We start from the raw sequence: 12,838 nt of genomic DNA, 5'->3' as shown, positions 1-12,838 counted from the left end.
GAAACCACCCTGACCTAGAGATGCAGATTTCAGTTCAACACAAGGAAAGGATTTCTAATGTGACAATCAAATTGAGCCAATGAGACAAACAGATGAAAACATTCAAGCTGTGTTTGAAGCTCTGGCACTGCCCTATCTGAAGGGATGTGAGGTTGAATTTGTTTGGAGGTAGAATTGTGAAGGTGGCATCTGATGTCCTCTCTGGTGCTGGAAGAGGTCTTACATTTCTTGCTTTAGGTTGCAGCTTTCCTTAACTATCGTTAAAAGGCCACCATGAGCAGTCATGTGTAGACTCATGCGTAAACACAGACTCAACATCCATGGTTTCCAGGCTCTGAGAGGGTGGAGAATTGACGGACAATGATAGAAGATGTTGCATCTAATATTCATAGCAATGTAGGCAAAGACTCCTACTTGTAGCATGAGGGCTGGATGACAAAATGAATTGCAAAGCATACAGAAACAAGACATCACTGTTAATTTTATTAACATGAAATCTGCCTAGTCTCTAAGTAACAAATAATAGTAAATCATTATGAGCATCTTTGAAGTAAATTAAAATTCAAAGCTGCACATTCTTTTCTCTGCAGTCCACTCCTCCTCTGTCCCCTCCCCCTCCTTCTTCCCCTTCTGCTCTTGGAACCAGTAAACCTTTCTCACATTCACACGGGAGGTCTTTGCTCTGTTTGCAACCCCCTCCTCTTCATGTGGCACTGGCTACTTGAGGTCCTATATTTACATCTCTGTTGATCCCTTAAGACAGAGTGAACAAGGACAAAGACACCAAAGTCATAGTGCCTCAACATCTGGGAACAAAAGCTGAGCTTAGTGCTTCAAAATCTGGCACAGAGCAGTTGCTCAATAAGGATTATGTGGATAGCTAAGTGAACATTCATTTCCCCATGTTGCCATTCCTGTCATGGTCTGTGGATACTGTCTCTTTGCAGGTCACCAGTACTCTCTAACTTTGAAGCCCAATGTTCTCTATGTCCTTGACTCTAATGAACATGAACCAACACAGGTTACTTTTCTTAACCTTTGTCTCTTCATCTGCTTCTTTCTCCTCCTTGTGCCTAGTAGGATATTCTTATGACAGTCAAGCCTTTTTCAGGAAGCACATATCTAAGTAGAAGAGGCATTTTCTACTTCTATTCAACCAGATGACCATCACTTCTGTGAGTAGAAAACTTCTCACTCTGTGTTTTGATCCCTAACTCATTTTCTAACCTATCTATCAACTTGCTTATCAGGAATTTCCAACTCATCAATGTGTCTTCACATCAAATATTGGACTCATTTTCTTCCCACTGAGTCTTCTCTCACCATCCCACATTTATATAAGAATATAAATCTATTCATTCATTTAATCTGTTATCCTCCCACAGATATGTTTGAACTCAATGTTTCTGTCATGCAGTTTTTCTATCTTGAATATCACCTTTTATAAATATGTACATATATACATAAAGAACCCCCTTCTGAGGTGTAGGCACCTTCTGCAACCTTCCTTGATCATCATGTGATCATCACTGCTTCTGACCATGAACTCTCGCCTCTTCCCTCTTATAGAATTTACCCACATGATCTTCATGAGCCACTTTGCTCAGTGTCTTACATTGTAGTTGTCTCTAAGTCTTCGTCAGCCAACACAGAGCACAACTTCTTCAAGAGAAGACAAACATTCCTGACTTAGGAAGTATCACCTTGCCAAGCGTCCTACAGTATTTTCACTTCACCCCTAAACCTTCTAAGTCTGGAGGACATTCTCCCTTGCAATCCTTGGCTTAGCATTTTCCAAACCAATAGAACAATAGCAACATCTTTCTTATGCTTCTACTGTATGCCTTTACATTGATAAAGCTCTCTATTTTCCCCCCGTGTACCTATACTTCTGCCAGTAACTAGTAATAGTTAGAAGCTGGAAACAACCTAGTATCCCTCAACTGAAGAATGGATACAGAAAAATGTGGTTCATTTACACAATGGAATGCTACTTAGCTATTAAAAAAGAGGACATTATGAATTTTGCAGGCAAATGGATTGAGCTAGAAAATATCATCCTGAGTGTGATAACCCAGACCCAAAAGGATATACATGGTATGTACTCACTAATAACTGGATATTAGCCAAAAAGTTCAGAATACCCATATAACTCATAGACCAAATGAAGCTTAAAAAAAAGGAAGGCACAAGTGAGGATGCTTCAATCCCAATTAGATGGGAGAACAAAATAATCACCAGAGGCAGAGGGATGGAGGAACTTGGGTGGGAAAGAGGAAGGGAAGGGAAAAAGGGGGACAGGATTAGGTATGGGAGAAGACCAGAGAGAGGCCAAGAGGGCCTGGAGAATGAATAGAAATATGCAGCAGTGTGGGTTGAGGGCAGGGAGAATCACTAGAAAGTCCCAGACACCAGGTATATGAGAGGCTCCCAGGACCCAATGGGGATGACCATAGTCGAAATGCTCAACAGTGGGGAGATGGAACCTAAACAGACCACTTGCTGTAGATAGACATGGCCCCAATTTGAGACATGAGGCCATCTACCCATCTTCAAAATTCTTGACCTAGAATTGTTCCTGTCTAAAGGAAATGCAGGGACAAACATGGAACAGAGACTGGAAGACAGGTCCAGAAACCAGCCCGACTTCAGATTCATCCTATGTGTGCACACCAAACCCTGATACAATTACTGATGCCATACTGTGTTTGCAGACAGGAGCCTACCATGGCTGTTCTCTGAGAGACCCTGCCAGCAGCTGACTGAGACAGATGCAGATACTTATAGCCAACTGTTATACAGAGGACTGGGACTCCAATGGAAGAGAAAAGGGAAAGGACTGACGGAGCTGAAGGGGATTGCAACTCCATAGGAAGAACAACAATATCAATAAACCTGGACCCCTCAGAGCTCCCAGAGGCTAAGCTGCCAACCAAAGAGCATACATGGGCTGGTCTGTGGCCCCTGCTACATACTTAGCAGAGGACTGCCTTGTCTGACCTCAGTGGGAAAGGATGTGGTTAATCCTGTAGAAACTTGATACCCTAGACAAGAGGGATGCTAGTGGGGTGAGATGGGAGTGGGTGGATGGGTGAGGGAGCACCCTCTCAGAAGCATAGGGGAGGGGAGATAGGGTAAAGAACTCATGGAGAGCAGACCAGGAAGGGAGGCAACATTTGGGATGTAAATAAATTAAACAATTAATAAAATAGAAAAAGAAAAGAATGAAAAATCAACATTCCCAGCAACATTCTTGACCATCCTGACACTGGAGATTCCCAGAAGTTGGGAGAACATGTGACCAAGGGTGATAGGACAGCTCCAGAGAGGAGGTGAGCATTGAAGAGAAAGTCCTGAAGCCTTAGTGTAATAACCTCAGATTTGACTCTCACACACACTGCCATTACAGACTCCTGATTTGCAAAGACTAGGCCCCAGGGGAGGTTGCCTTGTCATGGGAATCCAGGTCCATCTCAGTTAGTTCAAGAGATCCTGGAACTCTAAGGATGCCTCTGTGTAGGGTGACACAGGACTGGAGGGACTGCCTGGACATGGACAATAGCACTCGGGTCTAGACAGTAAAGTAAGTTTCACAGGTAGATCAAAGGTCTGATAGAGACCTGGCCGCTCTGTATGGCCTGGCCACAATGGGGTGGGTGCCTGGGGTCAGTGGGCAGAGGCTTTGATACCATGCATGTCTTTGTTCTAAATTTTTTTCTACTCATCCAGAGTGCCCATTCACTCTTCTTTTTGTCTTTGTATTTGCCCCCGCTGGAACAATTCTCTTTCTGGTCTCAGGTTACGTAGAGGTAATCCTGTTTGGCTGTTTAGACTTACTCAGAACACAACAGTACAGAGCCAGTCTGAGCAGCAGCCACTGCTCACCTCTTATCTCACTGAAACTATGCCTGCCTCTTGTAGGAAAAGAAGCCATTGCTTCTCATAGCCTCCTGTGGCTGTGTGGCTGGTTCTCAGACTGCTTCTGTTTGGCTGAGGCTCTGGGATCCATTTTCCTCTTCCTTACATTCGTCTGACAAAATGCTCACCATCATGAGCCCCTAAACTGAGGTACCACCTCTGGACATCTCTCACATTGGAAAGCCAGAAAGCATCACACATGCACATGCACACGCACATCTGTACCATTTAGAGCTAACAAGAATGCATAAATTTTAAGTGTGACACAGGCACAATTCCTTGGGCTTGTTGAGATTTAGTAGGAGGAAAACTGAACTCATTTAGCTTTGTTGGCCTCAGAAACTTAACCACTGCCTTCATAAAATGGATATTTTGATACTGGAGAGAGGGGCCAGTGGTTAAGGGCACTTGTTGCTCTCTTGTAGAGATGACCTAGGTTTAGTTCTCAGCTTCGGCGTGGTAGTACACAACAACCTGCACCTCCAGTTCCAGGAGACCCAATGCCCTCTTCTGGGCCCCATGGGTACCAAGTACTTAAGTGATACACAAGCATGCAGGCAAAATATTCATACACATAAAATATAAAATAAAATAAAATAAATCTTTCTAAAAATGGCACTTTTTCTAGAAGAGAGGACCTCCCTCCACCCCGCCTCTATTTACAGAATGACTACAGGAAACATTAAATTAATAATGCAATCTGCAATTGAAGTTTCATTTCTCTTTTTGTATATTGGTCCTAATAAGAAATTTGGCAAACTTTAGAAAGATCGCTTTACCAAAACACCTGACTTGAAGTAATTTCTTCTCAGGAAAGAAAGAGAGACACTCTTGGAGATTTATGTCCAGGGGCCTCCAGAATGGCTCGGCTGGCAAAAGTGCTTGCTGCCAAAGCTAACTGAGTTTTATCTCTGGGACCCACGTGATAGAAGGAGAAACCCAGATTCCTGTAGGTTGTCCTCTGACCTCCACACATACACTGTGGCATACACATGCCCCCCTATAATACACTAAATAAGTGTAAAATGATGTATGTCTAGGACATTAATTTTCAAAGGTACTATAAAATGGGGAATGATTGTAGTTGTGGAAAATAATGCATCCACTAACTGCCTCATTTCTTATGATTCTGAGGATTGAACCCAGGACTCTGTGAGCACTAGGTAAGCATTCTACAGCTGAGCTACATGCCAGGCATCTTATTTTTAAAAAATATTTTATGGCGTGGTATGTGCCCATGCTACGGTGCCAAACCACAACAGTAACAGTATCAAAAACCCTGGAGAAGAAAATCAAAAGAGCCCAAAAGTCACCTATTGACAGTTTTTGTTATGATCTAAAATTTACCCCTTGACATATAAATGGAGGTATAGAACATAGACGGGAGAGTATCTGTATCTGTAAGCTAGCATGACAGGAATTTCTCTGCAGACATACAGGAAGTGGCCTCCATAAGGTTTTTAACGTTCACAAATGAGAACTTCAAGTTTTAGCTGGGATCTTTATGTATTATTTATTTTTTCTCTTCAATTTTATGTCTCTCTCTAAATGTTCTTTTAGGAATGTTTTACTCATCAATTTATTTTCAGTAATCAATATTCAATTATTCAGTAAACAGGCAGTTGAGGTATCAAACCTTCTGTTTTATGCTAGGAAGATTCAAATGAATCACATGGTACAATGCAGTTCTTGCTCTGCCTTGAGTTTATAACCCTTTAAAATAAAAAGGCATAGCTTTTTATCAGATGGTTCATTTGATCCAGCAATTGTATTTCTGGGAACCTTACATAATTTTAAAAATGTAAAAAAAAAGTTAGGATATGGAAATGTTCATGAGAGTATAAGAATGACCAAAAAAAAAAAAAATCTAGAATTGCTTAGTCACACAACAGTGGGGGGATGGTTAAATAATAACACATTTATACAGTACAATACTATGAAGTCATAAGATTATATTTCTGAAGACATTACCTTTTTATTGTTTGATAGTTTCATACATTTATATAATGAATTCTAGTCATTTTTCCCCATCCTTCTCTCTAGTCTCCCTTCCTCTCTGAGAAGCCTTCTGCCCACTTCTACTCTCATGCCTTCTTTTTGCCTGTGATCCTTTGAGTTTTATTAGACTCTCCTGCCTGACAAAGGTAAGTTGTTAATGTTCCCTATTGATAACAGTGGGAAGTGTAAGTTACAGACATACAAAAAGCAGTCTCCATACAGTATTTAACATTCACAAATGAGAATTTCAAGTGTTAACAGGTGTTATTTAGGATGGTATGGTAACAATTTGAATTTTTTCTGCCTCTGCTCTTCCTACTTCCCAAATCTTCTGCAATAAATAAGGTTTAACTTTATAGCCAGGAAAAAGTCATGCTGTCATTTTAAAAGGTTTGGCTCAGAAGTTGGCTGTTAATAATTCGAAGGACATAAAAATATTTAGCACTTTTTGTAAGTGCATACCCATGTTGTAGGAAGGAGTAATTATTCCTGCAGAGACAGTTGACAGCCTCCTTCTTTCTACAGTGTTCTTGGGACAGACTACAGGGCCATACCCACAGAAGACCCCTTCATCAGGGGCCTGAGGGGATGAACTCCCAGAGCTCGGGAAGTTCAGCAAGAGCAGGAATGTGCCCTTGGGGGACACGACAAAAAAACCTGGGTCTTAATTTTAATCTGAAATGTAACCTGGAGCAGTTCCTGTTAGCAACACTGAGCCACATCTGCCCATAACAAACGCTTGGTCTTTCTCGTGCTCTGGCATCCGAGACCCTCAGAGCCACCGGGCAGTTAGTTGTCCCACTGCATTTAGGTCCTGCCATGATTTACAAAGATAAGCAGCAGTGGGGCTGAAATCTAGCTCCCTGCAACAATCCACTGTTGATCCCACTCTGATTTTAATCTAAGTTCCCTAGAAAACAGCAGGGTCCTGGAGTATGTTCCTGTACAAGTCAGAGAGACAGAGAGAGAGAGAGGGCGTCTCTTGGTGCTCCTTCAGCTGCCCAGTGCTTATGTTTACACAGGCTGGCAGGACTCCCTGAAGCTCAGGCAAGGCCCCATTGCAGAAAAAAAAAAAGAAAGAAACCAACACCACCACCACCAACAAAACCCATACCTCAGCTCTAATTCATGAGTGGCAAAAAAACCATGCATGTATGGAACAGGGACGCCATGCTTCGCTAATATATCTGGCTACACATCAGTCGGACGGGTATTTTTTTTTAGCTTAAAGAACCTTCCATGAACTAAATGGACATGTCAACACAGAAATATTTTACAGGTACACATCATTTTCACCAAAATCAGTATCTGAAAGCTGGCACAGTCCAAATGATAAGCTTGTAAAATAGTCCCTTTCACTAGCAGTTTGAAGAATTGGTTGACATCCTGCATTTAAAATACAAACCAGTTCACACAACATGTTGTACCTAAGAGATGTCATGGAGGAACTTACAACAACAGTTGCAAACCACTGCCAAGATGGGAGTAGAGATTTTTTTTTTTAAAGTATTCATGCACCACAGATACCTAAGTACAACTTGCCTATGTCCTTAATATAAAAGAGGGGTTGTAATTTGGGATATATTTGTCCTTGATGTTTTCCCATAAGCTTCTCACATTCATTAATCTCGACAACAATGACAAAACAATCCACTTTCAGGTCCCTGTGGCAGCTGCTAGACACAGTTTTACATTTCAGTAAACGGTAGGTAGCCCTCTCCACATAAACTATGCAGTAAAGACCCGAGACACTCAGGAAAAAGTCAATTCCAATAAATGTGTGGTCTAGTCACCGCTTTCCCCTCATGACACCTGAAGAGCCATTCATTCCAGAACGCCAGCCTCTGCATTTGAAAGTGCCAACCTTTGCATTTCCAATTGGCTTCAGAAGCCCTAATCTGAGGGTGGGAGGTTATTAGTTCTCAGTTATTTCTAACAAGCACATTTCTCTGTGGATACACAGGCTAAAAACATTGACCTTTAGTAGAAAAAGAAACGTACATCCCCCGCTTGGGCAAGCTTCCTGGATTCCTGCCTGGGGAAGCCCCGGAAAGGAACGTGGTTCTCCATCCCGAGTGGGAGACTCTTAACACCACCAAGTTGCTAAATGAGAATCTCAAGTGTTTCAAGACTGTGGGCAAATACTTGTCACTCTCGTAATAACACTGGAGAGTTGAAGTGGGCATGGAAAGTTCCTGTATCTTCCGGAAAGGTTGAAAAAAAAATTGAGGAGGTTGCTGAGGACTACTTAAACACAAAGCCATCATAGGGTGTGATACAGAGTGACAGATCTAGAGGGGTTCCTGAAGGTCCCTGGTCAATCCCTGGAAATCACTCATCCAGGAACTAAAGTAAAAGGAGAGAAAAGATGCATGGGAAAGAGTAAGACAAGAGATAGGAGTATTGGATGGAAGAGAGTCTAGTGATGGTGGAAAAAGTAATGAGAAAGAGAGTTGGGCGGCTGAGGTCCAGGGGGTTCTAGTAGGCAGCCAGTCAGAGCCGAGCACATGGACACATAGTGTGGTTCTCTGCTACACTGTATCCAGCCCTCCTTAGTGAGTTCCCAATGCTCTAGGCACTTTCTTAATTTTACAGACTCACCTGTCAAAGGCCACAGCTGTCATGGAGTAGATACTGGCGAATAGAGCAGCAATGGGGAAGAAGTTGTGAAACTTGCAGTAGAAGAGGCCGTAGTACCACACGTTGTGGACTGCGTAGGTAAAGTTCACCACCGTATTGAATGCAGCCATGCAGGCCTCAGCGAAGGCCAGGTTCACCAGGAAATAATTGGTCACTGTCCTCATTCTCTTGTGGGCCAAAATGATCCATATCACCACTACGTTGCCCACCACGGAAGTCACCACGATGACCGTGTAGGCGGCTGCCCAAAGGACAATCTGCCAGGTAGGCTGCACAAACTGGTTAGACTCAGAAGTGTTGGTGGAAGTGTTGGGGAAGAGGTCGGAGTCCATAGGAAGGACGTTATCCATTTTAGGGCAAGGCAGCAAAGCCCTGGCGTCTACAGGTACTCACAAGTACACACAGAGGAGGTACACACACACACACACACACACACACACACACACACGCACGCACACGCGCGCGCACCTCTCCTTGCCTTAAGACCTTGTTCCAGATGCCCAAAGCTTGAGGTCCTGCCACCCAGAAGGTGGGAAGTTTCTTGGGCAGAACTCAGTCCTGATTAGCAAGAGACTTGCTCACAAGAGCAATGCTTCTTCCTGTGTATGCTCTTTGCCTGGTCGCTCTAAATTCCTCCACTTTCACGCTAGGCTCTTGTTTGCGGTAAAGCAGCTGCACTCCATACAGTTCCAGCAGGCAAGACAACTCGCCTTTCTGCACCTGCTGCTGCTAGCAACTCCCACTAACGTGCGTGCGTGCGGCGGGAAAGGCAAAGCTGGGTGCTGAGTCGGGGATTGAGGGGGGAGAAGGGCTGCTCACAGCGCTGCTTGTAAAAGTTCTGGTTCTCTGGCCGGGGTTCTGAAGTCTGCATCCAGCTGGTGAGCTCTCTTTTGGTTGCTTCGCTAGAAGCCTCTACTGCCACCCTCAGCTTCTCGGTGTTGGACCTTCTGGGCTCAGGAGTTAGCGGAGCCTTGGCAGGGTGCGCACTAGGCTTTTATAACCCGCTGCAGAGACGTCACGGGGAAGGGGCTGTACCTGGACTGAGTACTTGCTGGTCCCGGAGCGCAGCTCAGCAGCTGCGCCAGTTGTTGGCAGCTGTGTCGCTCCTCCACCGCAGCCACCACGCCTTCTGCTGCTCGTGACCTGCTGTGGGCGTTCTGCAGGCCGGACGAACGCAGCACTCCGCGAGGGGGCGACAAGGTGGCCTGGGAAGAAAAGACCCAGATAGGGCTCTCAGCTGGAATCGCGGTCGTACTGGAGATGCGAGCAGAAAGGAAGGATTTTTGGAAACAGCTGAAGTGGAGGACAGTTAACGCTCTGAGGCTCAGCCCGGGTGCCTCAAGACACCCTCTTACAGAGAAGCTACACTGTTTAGGTGGAAGTCGGGCGAGTGTGGGGGCGGGGTGCCCACCGCTACACTCTGGTTGCTACCAAGAAGTGACAGGTGACCACACCCTGCTTCAGAAGTCCGGAAGACAACTTTCTTTCTGTTAACGAAATCCCCAGACACCCAGCTCTGTTCCCTTGGTGGACTGATTCCTTTTCCCTGCTCCCCAGTCCCCCAAAGCAGTGATGGGCTCCAAGCATTTGGGATACCTTTTCCCAGTCACTTTGTTGATTTGGTCCCTTTGTAAGGTATCTGTAAGATGCTCTCCAAGGGAGCCCCGCGACACTCTCTCAGCTGCAGACACTGGGGACGGTGCGCGGCTCTCTGCAAAGCTTGGTGAGTGCAAGAGCTGGGCAGAAGCCGGCTGGTCTGATGCCTCCAGGACCGCGGATTCTAGGCTCTTGGCCAGAAGTACCCTTCGCGGACTAGTTCGCTCCCCTCCCCGAGCCCAGCAACCTGGCAGCCTCCTTCTCTGCGCCTGTCCAATTTGTGAGGCTAGGTGAAACTGGAGAGACATAGGAAGGGTCTCCACCAGATTCTCCTTTCCGGTTTTGCACCCGGACTGAAGGGCAAGTTTCTACCTGTCTTTTCTCCATCATCCTGCCTGATGGCAGTTTCAAAGGGCTAAGCTGGTGGCCGGTCAGGGAGCAGATGGGCAAGCCTCCCCTGCAACATCAGCCCTTTTGAAGAAGCTGAGATGGGTAGAGCTCAGGAGTGTATTCCTGGCAGATTGCCCTTGGCGAGGTTCCGGGAGCTTCCAGCTGCCCCCTCAGCGGGTCTCCTCCACCACTGCGGTTCTGGGATCTGTTGAGATGCCTGCGGGAGTGGAAAGCACCGGTCCTTTGCTATGGGTTGTGTCCCTCCTGGCACCAGGGAGAGATGCCTTTATGCACTGGTCTAGCAAGCCCGCGGGCCGTGTTGCACACGAGGTGTTTTGAGGCTGTGTAATTAATTGTCCCGGCTTCAGCCAGGCTAATATTTCTCTGGCTGGGGGAGGGAAGGGCCTACTGAAGTCTGTTTTGTTGGAGGCTGAGATTTCAGCGCATAATGGGAACCACCAAGCTTCCTGTTTGCAGGTGCCTCCCAGGCATCCCTAAAACCCCTAAGCCCCATAGATCAAACTCTTGGGATGCCTTTCAGAGAACAGCTCTGCGATCCAAAGAAAAGCTTGTCTTCTCCACCTCACTTACTGCTGAGCTGTGGCTACAGGAGAAGCACTAGGTGAGAGAAGCAGAGAGTGGTGCGGAGAAGGCAAGCCCTTACAGTCTAGTGCAGAAAGAAGACGCAATGATTATACAAAGCGGGCGCTGTTTCAGAGAGAGACAGCCTCACTCGACGAGGGAAATGCAGGAAGAAGCCTGGAGGATGAGCAAGGATTGGAAGAGAGAGAAGAAAGTTCCAGAGGCTTTAGAAACAGACCCATGCCACTTTGGTTAAAGTCTACAGATAGCACGCCCTTCATTTCAAACAGTCCTCTCCCTGAGCCTCCATGCTTGCTTTGATGGGACTGGCTTGGGTTGAACTGACAATTTAGACAAGAAGTACTTGCCACTTGCTAAAGTTATTATCTCTCCCAGGGAAAACTAAACACACTTATGTTGGAGTCACAATTCGTGGAACAACAACACTAAACCGCCTCATCCTGAAATGGGAAGTGTCACCCTGACTACACACCCTGTCTGCATGCACACCCTGACTGCACACCCTGTCTGCATGCACACTGACTGTACACCCAGTCTGCACACACACTGACTGCACACCCTGTCTGCACACACACACACCAACTGCACACTCTGTCTGCACACACACTGTCTGCACACACACTGACTGCACACACACTGACTGTACACCCTGTCTGCACACACACCGATTGTACACCCTGATCATCCAATTTCTCTCTGAAAGCTAGTTATTTCCTGCTTTAGTCTCATATCCATCTGTTCCCATTCCACTGTTCTTCCTTGACACCCAAGACAATCACCCATCCCAAAGTAAATCCTCTTGACAAAGTAGTCTAAATCCTTGCGTGTTTGTCCAGGCTTTCTGTAGGCAGGCAGAACCACAAACACATAATACCCTTGCTGGTAAATGCAAACAGGGGATTTCCATTGTGCTCCTCATGCATGCTATTTTTCTTGCCTGAAACCTTGTCCAAACACTCCCAAGAGCTGGTCGGCATGGATTTAATTCATTCTTTTCAATGGCTAAATATTATTTTTATGCTGTAAGTGCAGTCTAGCTTACACATTCATTTTTCTTTTCATGAGAATTCACTTCGAGTTGTTGCCACCGAGGACAATGCTACAGGGCTGGAGGGTGACTTAGTAGGTAAGAGTATGCTCTGACCTCGCAAAGGACCAGAGTTCAGTTCCCTGCACACACCCCATAGGACCCACAACAGTCTGTAACTCCAGCTCCAGGGATTCAGCACCCTCTTCTGGCCTCTGTGGTCACACACACACACACACACACACACACACACACGCACATGCACACAAACACACACACATCTTCAAAAATAAACCACATAAAAGACAAGACTACAATAAATGTTCCTTACTTTTGTCTCCAAAGCCTGCGGCTATGATGTTTCCTTTCTTCCTTCCTCTCTTCTTTCCTTCCTGCCTATCTGAAGTTCAAGAGATTGAAACCAGGGCCTTCCCTAATTTAGACAAGCACTTCAGCATTGAGCAACATCCTCATATTGATTTTTTTCTCTGTATGATCAATTCTGAGTGGAATTGCTGGCATGTGGAATGTGTAACACTGGTGACATTCACACAACTCATGCAAAACACTTATTTTCACATTTATATAGCATGATGTTTATACATATGCAGATCTGATATTAAGTGTGTGCGGAGGTGTGTACATATGAGTGCAGTGCCTACAGAG

At 45.3% G+C, this 12,838-nt stretch overlaps 1 protein-coding gene across 1 annotated transcript in view; it reads right to left on the bottom strand.

The window, feature by feature from the left end:
• Tacr1 (tachykinin receptor 1) overlaps positions 1-10,840 on the bottom strand; it is a 168,684-nt gene extending 157,844 nt beyond the window's left edge. The window contains exons 1-2 of the mRNA XM_031382250.1: positions 10,525-10,840; positions 8,518-9,761 (exon numbers count right to left, since the gene is read on the bottom strand). Of these exons, the coding sequence (XP_031238110.1) occupies positions 8,518-8,906 (389 nt within the window). The 5' untranslated portion in view covers positions 8,907-9,761; positions 10,525-10,840. The remainder of the gene's footprint in view (positions 1-8,517; positions 9,762-10,524) is intronic.
• Positions 10,841-12,838: the final 1,998 nt, after the last annotated feature.

The sequence above is a fragment of the Mastomys coucha genome, unplaced genomic scaffold (genome assembly GCF_008632895.1).
Source record: "Mastomys coucha isolate ucsf_1 unplaced genomic scaffold, UCSF_Mcou_1 pScaffold20, whole genome shotgun sequence".
Classification (NCBI taxonomy): Eukaryota; Metazoa; Chordata; class Mammalia; order Rodentia; family Muridae; genus Mastomys; species Mastomys coucha.
This window is presented reverse-complemented; position numbering and strand designations above follow the sequence as displayed.